Genomic DNA, 18,797 nt, shown 5'->3' with positions numbered 1-18,797 from the left:
ATTTCCTATTTTCTTTCCAACCTTGTTCTGTATAATAACTTTGTCTCTGTTCGAAGAGCCTCATTTAGAATATTATTATACCAGTTTTCAAATTTTTTTTTCATTTTTGTAGATGTTCTTCATTGTTGTGTGTGTTTGTGGGAATTTTCTTACTGAGAAGTTGGTTTCATCTTGGTACTTTTCAATTAAGATCTTACTCTGAATTTCTAACCATGTCAGTTTCAAACTGCTCTTTGACTTTTAGGACTTTCTACCAGTTGTTTTCTGTGTTGTTTCAGTTTTATTATTTTCCCTTTTTATCCCCCATTTGGGTGTTTTGCTTGTCTGCATATAACATATTTTCAACCTCAGCCATTTGCTTTGATATACTTCATATTTGAATTTTACTCACTAGTAGTCACTTGGTTTTCTTCCTCCTTAAAACTCTTAATTCTTAGTTTATTTGCATAGATTCCCAATAGTTTAAAAAATACACTTGAAAATGATTAGGCTTCTAAAGGAGTAATAGAAGCATAAATATTCTAATTATGAAATATAATAGACATTATAATTTTAAGTTAATATATATTGATTAAGATATTAAATACAGCTGGGGTGTGGCTCAGAGGTAGAGTGCTCGCTCTACATAAATGTAAAATAAAGATATTGTGTCCATTTAAAAGTAAAACAATAAATATTTTTTAAAAAATGATATTAAATAGGCTGGCCATGGTGGCACACGCCTGTAATCCAAGGCCTGTCCATGTTGTGTTGAACGTCCGAACCTCAGGCTTTGGAGGCTGAGGCAGGAGGATCACGATTTCAAAGCTGGCCTCAGCAATCTAGTGAGGCACCAAGCAACTTAGTGAGACCCTATCTCTAAATAAAATACAAAAAGGGCAATGTGTGTTGCTCAGTGGTTAAGCCCCCTGGGTTCAATCCCCATTAAATGAAAAAATTAAGATACTAAATAAACCTTGTCTTAGTTTGCAAAGTTGCTCATTATTAAGAAAAGGGAGGCTCTAAGGAAAATAACCATGAGCTAGATCTGTCTTTAAAGCAAACAGCAGGTGTCAAGTATATCATCCACAGCAGCAATGAATGTATCAGCATTAATGATGGGGGACAGTTAGTTCTGAAAGATGGAAAAAGTATAGTAAATTAGGGGGAAAGAGATGTATTAGGAAGTTAGGAAAGAGTTTACATTTTCAAAAAGTGAGAGAATGCAGAAGAAATATAGTAGGTAATTTTTATATAGAAAGAAGGAAAAATAGAAGCAACAAATGAAGTGATATTATTACTTTTAATGTTTGATTTTATATATAAAACTTTTAGTATGTTGAGATATAAAGTCTTATACATCTAATTTTATGACAGAAAATATCTTATTAAGTATAGCATTTTATTGTGTGACTATTGGTAGACTGTTGAAAAAATGAATAGTTTTTCCTATTCTTATGTTAAATTATGTTGATAGATTTTCCTGTAGTATACCAGCATTATGTTTATTGGTTGGGGTTATCTGTTGCGGGAGAGTGGGGAGGCGCTTTTCACTGGAAGTCATATTTATGGTGATAACCTAAAGGATAAGTAGATCTTAAACTTGGGCAGGAGGAATCATAGGAATGTATTTTGAGAAGAAGGGAACTGTATGTGTTGAAAAAACTGAGTTTCATAGAACATATTTCCACAACGTATTTACCCAGACATCACCTTATCTCATATATTTTATCTTTTCTCTTTGTTATTCAGTGGTCTTCAACTTGGGGCAGTACTCCCTATCACAATCAATCTCTGCAATGTAAGGAGTCTATTGTGAGCATTTGTTAAGTGCCTGTTCATGTTTGGTTGAACCTTATAAGATTGCTTCTTTGAAGGGGAAGCACTAATAGTCTCCACAGTAAAAATCATATAACAAGGGAGAAATATGGTGAGGGGGTTATAGTAGTAAAAAAGAATAAATTTTTCTGGATTCCTTATAGACAGAGTCTCTGAATATAGATCCTAAATAAAAGAGATCCCCCCCCCAAACAAAAGAATAATAGTATTTTTTTGTGTGATTTCTTTGGGGGAATGGTTTTAGATTTTTTTCTTCCAATTTAGTTTTCTCTGTAAGTGTATTAAACAGAATTCCAAGATTTCTTCCCCCGATTTTTGTTCTTTCTACACAGTTTTTCCTCCCCTATGGATGATATTAGGTTACTAATCAGTTGACTATGTGTTAATGGGGAGTGTGATTATTCTCAGTGAAATATTAGAAATATGATGAAGCATCAGGGAGATGCCGTCTTGCTGTTTTGAATGAAAAATTGCCATGTCAAGGAGCGGGCCACATGGCAAGGACGTAGGGAACAGGAAGTAGTCCCTGACTGACAGAATACATATGGGATCTTAGTGTTAGGGCCACAAGGAAGTGAATTCCACCATCAATTTTAAAGAAGTTGAAAGCAGGTCTTTCCATAGTCAGTCCTCCTTTTTAAGATGAATCCTGTAGGGTATATAAAGAACTCAAAAAGCTAAACACCACATGTTTTATTTTATTGGCCACATGTTCAATTTTGATTTCATCAAAATTCCTGACCCATAAATCTGGGAAATAATACATTTGTGTTATTTTAAACCACTAAATGTGTGGTTATTTGTTTCACAGTATTATAAAACTAATATGTATAGTGTTTTGCTCCAGAAGTAAGATGCTGTTGTAATAATTTATTTTAAATGTGGGAGCATCTTTGGAACTGGGCAGTAAGTAGACATTAGAGAAATTTTGATAATGATAGAGTAAGTCTTAATTATATCAAACACACTCTTGACAAAAATGTGGTGAAGGAGAACATTACCAGTGAGGACTCAGAGGAGAATAAAATATACATTATTGGAAACTTGGTGGAAGAGGAGATTGGTACACAGTGATTAAGAAACTTCACAGAATTGACTTATGGTTACATAGAAAATGGAACTTGTGACAAAGTTTGGCATGTATAGCTAAAGAGATTGCCTCTTGCCTGTTTTTTTTTTTTTTTTTGCTGTTTATAATAAAATACTGGAAGACAGAAATAAATTGCGGAAAAATGTTAAAAAGAACCAGAATTTAATGATTTTGATAATTCTCAGCCTTTCCAAATGGCAAAAGCTTCTAGAAAGCAGAACTGGGTGTCTAGAGGGTAATCTGGAGAAAAGATTGTGTGATTATATAATGTTTTGCTAACACCTAAGAAAGATAAATGTTCAGTCACTTAAAGGTCCCCTTCACAAGATTAGGATTTGTTTGGTATCTTAATCCAGAAGGCCTCTATTAAGCACAAGGGTGTTACTCATTAGTCTTCTCATGAGGAGACCAGGTTTTCTTCAAAAAGAGATATTTGGATGTGGCTTTTGTGTAATGGAATGAATTCTCATGAAATCCACAAAAGACTTGCAGACTTCCTAAGAAAATTATTTTGCCTGAAACACTATTATATTTAGACTGACAAGGACTGAGTATCAAATGAATAGAGACTCTTGAACCCCCAAAATTCTACCATTGAGGGGAAGAATGATAAAACTTTAAAGGTGCAGATTTGCCCTATCTTTTATAAAGAAGGAAGGAAGATTTAGAGAGAGGAGCTGAGAGAGAATTATTCCCAGGTTTGAAAACTGAATCAAGAAACTCATTTGCCTGGCTAGATTTCAGAATTGTTTTGGATTCTGTTGGCTTCTTTTTTCATTCTTTTTCCCCATTTGAACTGGAATATATGTAAACTGTTGTCCTAGTGTATGCCACCATCAAGTGTTGGGAATGGTGGGTGCTGGTAACTCACCTCAAGTTTTAGAAGGAGCGAAATTGTGTCTCAAAAACTATATTTAAAGGATTATATCCAGGAACTTCATATGCAGCTGGTTATGATTTACATTTTAAACTTTATGTTGATAAAAAATAGATGAATTTTTGAATCAGTGAGACATACAAGTCAGATATATGATGAAAAACATAAATGTTAGGAAAGGGTAAATATATTTTGCATTTGGGAGAGACATAAGTTATTCGACAGGCCAGAGGACAGAACTCTGCTTACCACAGTTAGGGAAAATTCAATTTGTTTTTAATTATATTACAGAATTAATTAGTATGCCTAATGTATTGGTAAATTTTCAATTTGCCTTGCCTTTTATAGCTTTTCCTTATGTAGATGAACTTTTTTCATTTTAGTTGTACAGTGGATTAATACTGTGATAAGATTTTATTTTAGTGATTTTAGTGAAGTAAAACACATAGTGTAAGTTCTTTAGATTTTTCATATATTTAAGAATATTAAAGAAGTGTTGAGACAGGCATGTGTGCTTTTTGTCTTTTGCCATGTGACGCCATGTGCCACTTCTAGACCCTGTGAGCAAAAAAGGTCATTACCAGAACTGAGCTGACGCCAATACCATGCCCTTGAACGAGGAGTCTTCTCTTGGAGTGAAATTATCTTTCCCAGGAATATGTGTCTTCCTGATAATATCAGCCACATTGCTCCAAATGTTTTGCTTGCTATTATATGAACATTTCGGTCTGACACATCTCTTCTCAGATAAAGCCCTTTAGATGATTGTTGAACCCTCAGAAGAAAATAAAATGAGAAGAATTGGGATATATTCTACTTTGCCAAAACAGTGAAGTAGGTTGGGATTCCTATACTGATGAGCATGTGGAACTGAATTCCCTTGGAATTTCCTATAAAAATAGGAAAAATTTAGTATCCTGTCTAGGGGACTATAAAATGAAGATGCCAAGAGTCAAGAATCTAGGAGTCTTCTCTTAGCTCGGTGATACAGACTTAAGATTCCTCATAAGATTGCAATGAAGCTGTCAGCTGGGGAATCAGTTTTCTGAAGCTTTGCTTGGCAAGAATCCAAAGGACTGCTTGTGATATATTTTCTGCCAAAGTGGGTGACCAAAGAGAAGGATAAAAATATCATTAGTGATGGAAGCTGCAGTGACTTTAAGAGTATAACCTCTATATTTTATTGGCCACATGTTCAGAGCCACCTTATAGGATGACAGTTATAAGATTTATGATCAAATGTACTGTCTCATTAATTTATGTCAACAATGGAATGAGATAAAAATGGCTGCTAATCATTTGATACTCAGTAGTACATATATTGACTGACATTTTGATCAAATGGGTATTCTGATTTTTTATATCTTTATTTTATTTATTTGTTCAGTTTTATGCGGTGCTAAGGATCAAACCCAGTGCCTCCCACATGCTAGGCAAGCACTGTTACCACTGATCTGCAGCCCCAGCCCCTATTCTGACTTTTTGAGGTTAATGCCCAACCAATTGTTAAATATTTTGATTCTTAGTTCTTGAGATAGGTATTATTATCCTCATGTTATAGATGTTGAGTATGAGGTTTCTAGAACTCAATTCCTCATTAAATAAATGCCAGAACCGGGGGAATAACATTTCTATTTAATGTGTTACATTAACATTATTGCAAATGCAATTATTAATACTTTATTATAAAGAATGATTAGCGATTAAGAAGTGTTGAATCAGTTGGTTGTTTACAGTTAGTTACTTTTTATTTAACATAGCTTTATTAGTATAAAGGTCTTGAAATAGAAATGTTTTAATATTTGAATGTTAATTTAGTGGTAATAATTTTTTTTCTCATAGGTTTTGCAGCCCTGTGACTTGTTTTTTCAGTCTACTCAGACAGGTACAGATCCACAAGTGATTGATATTTCAGTAAAATCCCTTACACTAAAGGTGGGTTAAAATATAATCACTCAAATCTTTTAGTACACTTTTTTTTTTTTAAAGTAGTAAAACATAGAAACAAGCAATTATTATAGCAAGTTTTTAAATCATTAAATAAGGAAAAAAATTAGTTTTTGATAAGTTTTATGAAACATTGTAAAATTTTTAGCATAGATTTTTATAATGTATGTTATTCTATGTTTTATTACTGACATTCGATAGCTTTTATTAATATCTACTATCGTTATAGTACATATAGTTGAAATTATACTTGATAGTTCAATATTTACAAGATTCATGTAAATACTTATCAGATTGAAGTTAGTTGTAGTAATGTAAAAATTAATGTAAGCCACAAATTATATCTCCTATTTTGTGTTAATAAATGTTTAATATTAATTGCTTATGATTATTTAGCAAATATATTTAATGTATTTTGAAATTTTGTTTTTCCATTTAGGTTTCACCAGTTATCATAAATACCATGATTACTATAACTTCAGCACTTTATACAACTAAAGAAACCACCCCAAAAGAGACGGCTTCTTCTTCAGCACATTTATGGGAAAAGAAGGATACAAAGAATTTAAAAATGTGGTTTCTTGAAGGATCAAATGAAACTGAAAAAATATCTCCCTCAGTTGAATTGGTACCCAAAGGAGAGATGATGAAATTGAACATTGATTCTATTTTTCTGGTTCTTGAGGCTGGAATTGGTCATAGAACAGTGCCTATGCTTTTGGCAAAGTCATGTTTTTCAGGGGAAGGCAAAAACTGGAGTAGTCTAATAAATCTCCACTGTCAGCTTGAGCTAGAAGTAAGCATATATTTATTTTTGTAGTTTTTATAACAAATAGTACTATGTATAAAATATTTTAGGTATTATATGTAGATATTTATGCCTTTAGAGAGGATTTTATCTCAAGTAAATTGTGAAGGGCAAATCTGGACCATTATTTGTTAGCCAATCGAGGAGGGTGCTGAGGGAGGGATTATATTGTAGGAAGCTCCTGAATGACATGCAGCGTGTTTTTCATGCAGAAGAAATAGCATGGCCAGAGTCATGTTTACAGGAACTATTGTGGAAGATCATTTTTAAAAATATCAAGATGCTTCAATTCATTTAAAAAAGATTAAAAATTCTTTCTTTAGGTTCATTATTATAATGAAATGTTTGGTGTATGGGAGCCTTTGCTTGAACCATTAGAAATTGATCAGACTGAAGACTTTAGACCATGGAATCTTGGAATCAAGGTAAATTTATGTATATATTTATGTATATAAAATATATGTATATAAATATTTATGTATATATTTGTATATAACATGTATATATATATATATATATATATATATGTATGTATAATGTGTGTTTATATTTATGAAGTGTGTGTTTAATGACTTTATTTGAGCCATTTATATTCATGGCAAAATTGAGAAGATACAGAGATTTTCCATATACTCTTTGCCACTCTACATGCTTGACTTTGTATTACCATCCCCCATCAAAGTATATTTGAATTCTGAAAAGAAGATGAAGTCTAGATAGGGCAGAGGGGTAGAAGGGGAAGGGAGGGGGCAGGGGGTTAGCAAAGATGGTAGCATATGATGGACATCATTATCCAAAGTACATGTATGAAGACACGAATTGGTGTCAACATACTTTATATATAACCCGAGATATACTAAAAAAAAAGTTTTCAAAAATTGATGTCTACACCACATTAGACACTTTAATTTTAATCATAGCAAAGTTGAAGTTTTCTCATTGTCAACTTTGCGCACATTCTTCCCTATTTGACCTCTGAGTGTGATTTTCAAATCCAAAGCCAGTGCTACCTGTCCTTCTAATACAAATAATTAACATTACTGATGTATAAGGCATTGTTCTGAATAAAGTATATTTGCTTTAATCCCCACAATGCACCCCCACCACCACCACTGAAAATGATGCAGTTTTTATCAACATTTGTAACTGGACTAAGACCAGAGAGGTTAATGGACTTCCATAAAGTAATAATAGCTATAAAGTAGAATAGATGGATGCAAATTTAGCTGCAGTCCCCATTCTTCGCTATATTATGTGTTCTTTTAGGTTGTGGTCTATTCCAGGTTTCTTTTACTTTCTGGAGGGAATATTTTTCTAACAAACTTATCTATCTTTCTATCCATAAAAACTTTATAGAGAAAAATGTGTATTTTTTGCTTAAAAGATATTGTAAATTTATGTAATCATGATAATCAGGGCTTTTAGATGGACAAATAGTGCTTCTGAAGCAGAGATTTTAGTATTACCAGCATGTTTGCTGCCTAATAGTGACTAGTCAAACTACAAACAAATTTTTAGGGGCTATAAAGCCACTTAAAGTAACAACAGAAATGGCTAGCCTGGCATGCCCAGGTTAATGTATTATATCACTTGATTTAATTTTCGAGATATTTTTAGATGAAGGATTTAGATAAGTGAATTCCTTTGGTAATTTTTAGGTCAGAATATGCATGGCAAGTAGGTCTTTGAATCCTAAAACAGGGTAAATGTTCTTGATTCATAATGATGGCATGTCCAAGTAAATTTAGGAATGAATGAATTTATTGCCCTTTGTAATAACAATATTATTGGATTTGTCTCAAGTTTGTTTTTACTTTGTAGAATGAAATATGTTGTGTTCCTAGAAGTGAATTCTTTTTTATATGTCACAATTTATCATTTTAGATGAAAAAGAAAGCAAAACAAGCTATTGTTGAGTCAGATTCTGAAGAAGAAAACTACAAAGTGCCAGAATATAAAACTGTCATCAGTTTCTATTCAAAAGATCAGTTAAACATTACATTATCCAAATGTGGCCTTGTAATGTTAAGTAATTTAGTTAAGGTAAGAAAATTTGAAACTTTTAATGTTGATATAATGGACTGAGTTGACCCCTTTTTTGAGTACATTTATTGTTAATTTAATTGTCATATATTCTGCTTATCATTTAGTTCTTCACATTTTCATTTAAGAAAACTGTTCCTCATTAGGCATTTACCGAAGCTGCTACTGGATCTGCACCTGTCTTTGTAAGGGATCTAGCACCATTTATGATTTTAAATTGTCTTGGACTTACGATCTCTGTTTCACCAAGTGATTCTTTTAATGTACTCAATGTTCCTCTGGCAAAGTCATATACATTAAAAAATATGCAAAGTTTAAGTATGGATTATGTCCGAACTAAGGACAATGACCATTTTAATGCAATGACCAGCCTAAGCAGCAAACTCTTCTTCATTCTTCTTAGTAAGTGATAAATTTCCTTCTTGACGTTTTATTCAAAATTACATTTTACCTATTTGTAGTGTGTATGTGTATAGGGTGTATGTGTATAGGCTATATGGTATATATGTAGGTGTGTGTGTTGTTGGGATGGTGGTGGTGGATTTTTAATAGATTGAGGCTTTTTTTTTTTTTTTTGCCTTTGCAGCACTTTGCATCACTAAATATGTGTTATTCAAATCTACTTTATTTATGTTCTCCATTTATTTAGAGCAGGCTAGTTAACTGCTTTATTGTGGGGAGGAAAAAATGTTGTATCTCTTCCAGTTTTTATAAACCATAGGCATTTGGTGACTGTTTTAGTCATATGTGGTATAAAGTATTAGATATTCTACCAGTTTTGTAGCTTAGTGAATTCAAAGAGTTTGAATTCATACAAAATTCTTAAATTATCATACTACCTAGTCATTATGAAAAACAGTTCCAAATCTTTACCCTTACCACTTTCTGATACTCTGATATTTATGTAGCTATGGAGGAGAGGGCATCATTTGAAAAAGGTAATTCAATTTGGGGGACAGGGAGCAGACTACAAAAATATTGCTCATTCTTCTAGTTAAGAAATAATGCATAATGGGTGTTTCAGAGCATTGTCAGTGGATTGATCAGTTTTAGCTCTGTTTGTTTTTGCACTAACATTTCTGATTGGGAATAAAGTGAGTGAAATTTATATAAATAAGTAACTTCACAACTCAATACAACATGTATATATTAGGTAAGTATATACAAAATTTTGTTTAATCATATAGCTAAAAAGTTACAGAAGTAGTTGAAATAAATGAAAACTAAAAAATTTCAGTTCCATTAGTATTTTCCAATGTCTGTCTCAAGGTATTAGTGACAGCAACTCAGAGATCACTATTCTTGAATTTTATAATAATAATTATCATTGCTTAGATATTTTTAAAAGGTTTAAACTGGGCCTAGTGATACATACCTAAAATACCAGCTACTCAGGAGGCCAACTTGGGCAACTTAGACCCTATCTCAAATTTAAAAATAAATAAAAATAAAAAAGAAATAGGATGTGGCTCAGTAGTAGAGTACCCTTGGGTTCAATCTCCATATCACAAAACAGCAAAAAATAAAATTTTAAGACCATCATCTGATATTTTGGTATTTACCATACGTAAAATTAATATATAGTAAATTACAGTAAAAACTTTCAAATATCTGTATTTAATTTAGCTGCTGTTAACCACTCGACTGCTGATAAGATTCCTTTAACAAAAGTAGGACGATGTCTGTACACTGTAAGACACAGAGAATCTGGAGTTGAAAGATCTATTGTTTGTCAAATTGATGCAGTAGAAGGAAGTAAGAAGATAACAGTTCGCTCACCAGTGCAGGTATGAAATGATTGATTTGGAGGGGAGATTCTTTATGCTTACTTATTATTACTAAATGGATACAAACTATAATAGAAGTAGGTTAATATCAAAGAGAATATCTCATCAGTAGCCACACTACTAGAAGAATTTGTTCAGTATATATCTTAAAATTCTTTTATAGAATGGCTTTATAAGATATTATGTAAGAAAAATCATCAGTATTTTCTTTAGGTTTTTATTATATATATATATATATATATCTCCTTTCTTTTCAATTAGAAAAAATTATATAGCTTTATCAAGGTATTGGCAATAAACTGCATATATTTTAAATTGAGTTTTGGTATAAAAACACTTATGAAACTTGATCATAGTCAAGGTAATAAACATATTTATTACCAAAAAAACTTCCCCTTTTCCCAACTTCCCCATTCCTACGTATCCACTAATCTGTTCTCAATATGCATTATTATATAGTCTTGAATTTTATATAAATGGAATACAGAGTAGAATTTAACTTCTTTCACTCAACAAAATTTTATATGTATCAACTTCTGTGAATAGTGTTACATGTAGTTGCAGAGAAGTAATCCATTATATGGAGATCCCATATATCCATTTTGAGTGATTTTTTTAAAAATATTTTTTTAGTTGTGAATGGACACATTAACTTTATTTTATTTATGTATTTTTATATGGTGCTGATAATTGAACCCAGTGCCTCACACATGCTAGGCAAAGGCTTTCGCACTGAGCTACAACCCCAGCCTCTCTAGTGATTCTTTGTATACATTGCAAGGTAAAGATTGAGGATCAGTCTTTCCAAATGACTTTCCAGTTGCTCCAACTCAGATTATATTTTTCCCAACAAATTTTCTTGATACTTGCCAAAAGTTATTTGGCCATAATAAGATGGTTTATTTCTAAACTTTGTATTCTTTTTCATTAATCTGTTTGTCTTTATGCTGGTACCACATCATCTTGATTGCTAAGTCTTGAAATCAGGTAGTAAAAATTGTCCCTCTTTGTTCTTTTCTGAAGTTCTTTGGATATTGTAAGTTCTTTCTATTTCTCTTTAAATTTTAGTCAGGTTATTTATTTTTGTCAAAATGTGATAAAATTGACTTTTTTTAAAATTTAAATTTTCAGTTATCTATTACTAGCATTTAGAAATACATTATTTTTCTATTAACTCAGATTGTACAACCTTACTGGACTCATGTATTCTAGTAGATTTAAACAGTTGTGTAGATTTAGACAATTATAATTTCTGCAAATAAAGACATTTTTACTTCATCATTTCCAATTTTATTTTATTTTTTGCCTTTTTTCCTGAGCTTATTGAGAAGATCTTAAAAATTTTGTTGAGATGATAGATTAAATTTATTTAAAAATGTTTCATCAACTCTGCATTCCTAGGATAAATCTCATTTGATCATGAAGTATATTATTGGACTGTTTTCTAAAATTGTGATTAAAATTTTTGAATTTATGTTCACAGAGAATCTTTGTCTAGAATTTTAATGTTTTGTGTGTCTTGTGGGAAAGTTTTAAACTATGGTTTCAATTGATTTGTTATCTACTACTTTTTTGGTGGTATTAGGAACCAAACCCAGGATCTTGCATATGCTGGGCAAATGTTTTACGATCTACACCTGAACTCTACCTTCAGCCTTTTCTGTTACTTTTAAGTGAGCTGTTTCATTCATGAAATTTATCTGTCTCACCTAAACTGATGAATTTGGTAACATTAAAGTGTTAATAATAATATTCCATTATTTTAATGTGTAAATTTGCATTGACAGTCAATTTTTAGAGCAATGACCTTAAATAGACTTTATCTAAAATATATCATTAGGTCCTTAAAACATTTTGTTGATTGTTATTTACTTACCTTCCCTCAATACAGACAAACCAATTGAGATTACTATTCATATTTTTTAATACTGATAAAAGAGACAAGCTGCATATCTGTGAGGGATTAGTTAAGTACTCCACAGAGCCATTGCAAATGAAAAAGAATTTGGAAGGAAGGAGGGAAGACAGGAAAGAAGGAAGGAGAAAAGTAAAAGAACAAGGAAGAAAAAGAAAAATAGAATTAAAGATTGCTACAATATATTATCTGATGTATCCATATGTTAAAACATTCTTTTTCAAAAGCAAGAATAGAGATTTTAAAAGAGCATATATAAAACTGAACATTCGTTGTATCTTACAGGTTTGTTTTTTGTGTGTTTGTGTGTGGGGAGTATGTTATTTATACAGATAAACAAAATATCCAGGGATTATGCCCTGGATATTTATGGATGGAAATTATTTAGAGTTTCTTTGTTATGTTTTCCTGAATTATTAAATGTTCTCATATATGAATTCATTACTTTTGGTATTCAGGAGAAATAGAATTTGTCAAGCTCACAGAACTAGTTAATAATAGAGCCAGGATTTGATTATGTGCGTGTGTGTGTGTGTGTGTGTGTGATGTTTTTACCTTAGTTGTTCATGTCCCTCTCCTATTACTCTGCTGCTGTATAGTGAAAAACTTTAGGATAAACTTATACTTTTTTAAAAAACAAAGAACAGAAATTTATTTCTAACACTTTGGAGGCTTGGGAAGTCCAGGATCAAGAGGCACCAGCTTGGGTGTCTTGTGAGAACTGCTCAACACTGTGATTCTAAGATTGTACCTTTCTGCTGAGAGGATGTAGCAATAAGATGTAGTCCTGGAATCAGATGGTGGAAGGCAGAAAGGCAAGAGGGACTGGATGCTGTGTCCCCAAGGACAGAAGAGAAAAATGGGAAGAGCTGCAGAAAGCTTTTATGATTCCTTTTTCCAGATATTTGGTCTTCTTTCCAAGTTTTGAAAAACTAGTTTATTCTCTGCTTCCAACCGACTTTTTCCACACTAAATTTGACTGGGTAAACAAAGCAAAAATCACACTTTGGTAACTAACTTCACATTCCAAATATGCACTATTGGAAGCATGTAGATCTTAGTAGGTTTCATTTGCATCAGTGGCAAGTTGAGTGAAAAATTTATTCAAAAATTTGTAATCAAAAAATGTGATTATAAAACTTACACCTACTGTCTCTTATTTGAAGTGAACATTGCTGATTTGATATCAAATCTTTTCCTTAGGAAGAGTTTTCAGTTGTATTTTTAATTTTGAGAAGGTTATTATATATAGTCCACTCTGTCCACAGCATGGAATATAACAAATGTTGACATTTAAATTTTTTTCTTCAAATTAAAAAAAATGAGTAAAGTTGAAGTCATCTATTTTGTTTCCTTCTTAGTCTGTATTTGCTTTTTTTATTCTTATAGAAAATACCAATTTGATGATATGATATATATATATATATGTTTATTTTTATCTATGATAATATATTCTGTTGCATAAATAATCAATTCTAAGAAAATTGTTTTGTCTTTTGTGTGTGTGTGTGTGTGATGCCAGGTTCAGACCCAGGGCTTTTCACATGGTAGGCAAGAATTCTAACACTAACATCACCAGCAAGAAAGTTTTCTTAATTATTGCACTATTTATGAGGTGGTTTCTTTGTTTCTTAATAAGATCAGTAAGGTCAGTGTTGTAGAGAACATGACTATTTTTTGGTGCATATATGTAAATATTTCTCTGGATATATGACAGGAGAAAACTTGCTAAGTCTTTAAATAGGTATATATTTATTTCTTTGCCCAACTATTTTCTGAATAATTTTTATCAATTTGTATTATATCAGCAGTGTGCAGGTGTTCCTGTTCACATTCTTTTTAGATGTTGATATTATAAGGCTTGTGATTTTTTAGCCTTATGGTATGAAAACATACCTAATGATTATAATTTGCATCATCTTGATTTCTAGGAAAGTTGAGTATTTTTCCATCTGTTTATTGGTCATTCAAGTTTTCTCTTCTGCAAATCACTTTGCTTATATTGTTTGCATTTTTCTTGATTGCAATTTTCTTAATGATTTCACAGATTTTTGTATGTATGCTGATTATAGATTCTTTATTAACTATATTTTAACATTTTCCAACCTGTCACATTTTTCACTTCTGTCATATAAATAATAAATTGATATATTTTTTTCCTGTGGATTTTCCTCTTCTGTTTCTGCCTAAATAAAAACATATCTCTAAATAAATTAATCCCTATCTCAAGGTGAAGAAATTATTATCTTTCACCTCTTGAGATGTTTAAAGTTTTATTTTTAAATTCATTTCTTTTCTTTCTTTTTTTTTTGTAATGCTAAGAACCTTTCCATATATTTTTTAGGATAAATGATTCTGTTTTCTTCTAGTTTATATGAGCAAGATGAATGTTGCCTAATAGTACCTTTGTTTTACTGTATTTTATATGGACATATAAGAATTATTTAGGTTCTTATAGTAGTAATATTAAAGATGAGTTATTTTTCTTTCTCAGATTAGAAATCATTTTTCAATTCCAATCTCTGTTTATGAAGGAGATACTTTATTGGGAATTGCTTCACCTGAAAATGAATTCAACATACCATTAGCATCTTACCGGTAATTTTTTTCTTTATTTTTTTGTTGCTATTTCATAAAGTTTTTAGTTTTAGATGCTATGTGAATATTTATTTTTAACTTATTAAATTTTCATCTAATTTATCCTGTTGATTATCTATTTTATTTAGGTTTCAAGAATCCTAGGTGGTTCTTTTCAAAAGAAATATTATTTAATGTATAATTAATTTGTACCATGAAAATTATTTATGTTTTTGCTGGTAAATACAATTATTACAATGTTGCAGAATGATCACCTTAACCATAGTCATGTATATTCATGAGTTTTACAAATGTTTAAGAATATGATTGATGGTTCCAAGATTTATATATTTACTTTTATATTTATATATTTACTTTTCAAAACTATTATAATAGAATTTTGGTGAAATTCCTTTTGAAAAAATATCTTTTAATATAAACACTTCTCTGTTAATTGTTTAGGGATAGAGTAATGTAAATGCATTAATGGTTAAATGTTTATAATATTTTGATTAAATTTGATATAAATGTTTTAAGAAAAAATTAACAAAGTAATGCTAGTCTTATAATTGTAGATTTAACATTGTAACAAATAAATATTATTTGGGCTATTTAATTTACAATTGAAAATAATCTCTTTTGTGGAGAATGGATTCTCTTGGAGAATAATCCTTCTCTAAAATTAAGAATTGTAGTTTATTTAAATGCCATTTCAGAATACACTCTAAAAATGCTAGGGAAGGAAAAAGGTGATACTACGGTTTTTAACTGTCCCCTAGTTCTGTTCTTTCTGATCCAAGCCTGAAAGTTTAAGGTGGTGTTCTAAATGCTTAGAAAGCAGTCTTAATAGTTCCGGGCACATATTTTCACATAGATAGACCTACAAACCCTAACATGCATTTTATTACTTAATTCAGAAGTGCTGAGGGAAAGAATTGTTGAGAGAATAACAGCAATAATAGTTGTTTACAATATCAGACATGTTCTAGAAAGTTTTTTTGGGTTGGTTAAAAGACAAATTTTAAATAACTTGTAAGATGTTTAAAAATTTCTATGAAGAACTTTTAAACCGTTTAATAATATTTAATAATAGTTAATGGCATTCATCATAAAAAAAAAAAAAAAAAAAAAAAAAACGGCAAGGCATTGGCACCAAAAGAGAGACTTAGACCAATGGTACAGAATAGAAGAAACAGAGACAAACCCACATAAATCCAATTATCTTATACTAGACAAAGTTGTCAGAAACATACATTGGGGAGAAGATAGCCTCTTCAACAAATGGTCCAGGGAAAACTAGAAATCCACATGTAGCAAAAATGAAATTAAACCCCTATCTCTCACCCTGCACAAAAATCAACTTAAAGGGGATCAAGGATGTAGGCACTAGAACAGAGACCCTGTGCCTAATATAGAAGAAAAAGTAGTCCAAATCTCCACCATATCAGCTTAGGTACTGACTTTCTTAACAAGACCCCTGAAGCACAAGAAGTGAAATTAAGAATCTTAAATGGGATGAAATCAGACTAAAAAGCTTCTTCACAGCAAAGGAAACAATCAACAACATGAAGAGAGAACCTACAGAATGGAAGAAAATCTTTACTACATGCACTAACATTAGTCTCCAGAATATTAAAGAACTCAAAAAACTTAACACCAAAAACAAACAAATAACACAATCACTAAATGGGCTAAGAAGCTGAACCAACACTTCACAGAAGAAATACAATCGGTCAACAAATAGACAAAAAATGTTCAACACCCTGAGCAATTAGAGAAATGCAAATCAAAACTACACTGAGATTTTATCTCACTCCAGTCAGAATGGAAATCATGAAGCATACAAGCAGCAACAAATGTTGGCAAGGATGTGGGGGAAAAGATACATTCATACATTGCTTGTGGGGCCGTGAATTGGTACAACCACTATGAAAGCAGTGTGGAGATTCCTCAGAAAACTTGGAAGGGAACCACCATTTGACCTAGTTATCCCTCTCCTCAACATATACCCAAAGGACTTAAAATCAGCATACTACAGTGATGTAGCCACATCAGTGTTTATAGCAGCTCAATTCATAGTAGCCAAACCATGGAACCAACTTAGGGGTGCCCTTCAACAGGTGATTGGATAAAGAAATTATGATATATATATATATATATATATATATATATATATATATATATATATATACATACATACATACATACATATACATATATATATATACATACACACACACACAATGGAATATTACTTAAAGAAGAATGAAATTATGACATTTGCTGATAAGTGGATGGAGCTAGAGAATATCATGCTAAGCAAAATAAGCCATTCCCATAGAACCAAAGACTGAATGTTTTCTCTACTATGTGGATGCTAATTCACAGTGGTGGTGGGAAGAATAGAGGTACTTTGTATTAGAAGGGATTGAAGGGAGGGGAGGAAGTATGGGGCAGGAAGTACTGTGGAAGGAATCAGACATTATTACCCTATATGTATATATGATTACATACTAGTGTAATTCTACATCATTTACAACCAGAAGAATGAAAAATTATACTCCATTTATGTATGATACGTCAAAAATACATTCTATTGTAATGTATAGCTCATTAGAACAAATTTTTAAAAAACAGTTAATGGCATTCTGGTTTTTAAGAATATCTGCCAAATATTTTGTGACTCTGTAGTAGAGAAAAGAATATCTTTGTACTTTTGTTCAAGGCTAAATAATACTTCATTAAATGAAATTTAATCTTCCCTAATTAGAGTTATTATTGACTAATCAGCAAGAATTTTGCATTAATTCAATGATTAGATGTACGTGCACTTAAATATTTATGAGATGAGGGCTTAAATTAACAAATGCTATTTTTCTCTATAGAATTTGACTATACTTATCCTTAAATTTAATTAATAAATATTTATCAAGTGTTGTGTTGTGGGTGAGACATTGTAATATACCAAAATAAATTGGACATGGTTGTTACCATTAAGAGATTGATACATTTTCTAAATATATTAGGTAGGAAAAAGTGGATTTTAGAAAGTTACTGAAAGTGTTACTAGGAACTGTTGAAAACCAAGGATTATTGATTGACTTCTGGGGAAGGTACATGAAGAACAGAAAAAATATAGTAATGAGATTAGATGCGGACAGCAACATAAGTAGAAATAATTGCATAAACAAAGATAAACAGGAATGAAATGGTAAGGACTTTGTATACTTATAATTAATAGTCTGAATTTCATTAGAATATAGAGTATGTATTTAAAACAGAATTTGAAGAGTTAAGTTCACGCTTAAGAAGTTACTCCCTCATTTTTCTTGCTGCCAGTTTTATAAATCTTACATCCACCTACTAATATCATCTGTTTTCTTCCTTCTTGTCACATAATATTTGTTGTTCAGTTTCTAGACCACTCATTCTACCACCTTTTCTTATTTACAGTCTCCTACCATTGATCATCTTCTGTTTTCTCTTCTTCACTCTTTATTTGAACTTTCCTTTAACCACACATATTTCTCTAACTCAAGTCTTTTTCTCAGAACTCTTTTTGGGAAACATTTCACTTCTTCTTCTTTTTTTTTTAAGGTAATTAAATCCAGGGACACTTAACCACTGACCCACATCCCTACCCTTTTTATTTTTTATTTTAAGACAGGGTCTTGCTAAGTTGATAAGGCTGGCTTTGAACTTATGATATTCCTGCCTCAGACTCCCAAGCTGCTAAAATTACAGGTTTGTTCTACTGTGCCCCGCAAAATTTTTCACTTCTGCATAACACCCTGCAGTCTGTTTAGAAAGAGTTGGCCACACTACATTATTCCCTCAGTCTTACATTTGCTATTTCAGTATCTATTACAGTGTAGTAGTTACCTTTTAACATTACATTTACTACTTGGTTTGTATATTTTAAATTTTGCCCTCTC

General features: G+C 31.3%; 1 protein-coding gene across 1 annotated transcript in view; it reads left to right on the top strand.

Moving 5' to 3' along the window:
* Vps13a (vacuolar protein sorting 13 homolog A) overlaps positions 1–18,797 on the top strand; it is a gene marked incomplete at its 3' end in the record, with an annotated part of 156,256 nt that overhangs the window by 124,120 nt on the left and 13,339 nt on the right. Inside the window, 7 exon segments of the mRNA XM_046459403.2 lie at positions 5,628–5,720; positions 6,172–6,528; positions 6,864–6,965; positions 8,425–8,583; positions 8,730–8,985; positions 10,210–10,370; positions 14,780–14,883. Coding sequence (XP_046315359.1) covers positions 5,628–5,720; positions 6,172–6,528; positions 6,864–6,965; positions 8,425–8,583; positions 8,730–8,985; positions 10,210–10,370; positions 14,780–14,883 — 1,232 coding nt within the window.

This window comes from Marmota monax, unplaced genomic scaffold (assembly GCF_021218885.2).
Source record: "Marmota monax isolate L192 unplaced genomic scaffold, Marmota_monax_Labrador192_F-V1.1 WCK01_AAM20220418_F8-fsc00059, whole genome shotgun sequence".
NCBI classification, from domain to species: Eukaryota; Metazoa; Chordata; class Mammalia; order Rodentia; family Sciuridae; genus Marmota; species Marmota monax.
This window is presented reverse-complemented; position numbering and strand designations above follow the sequence as displayed.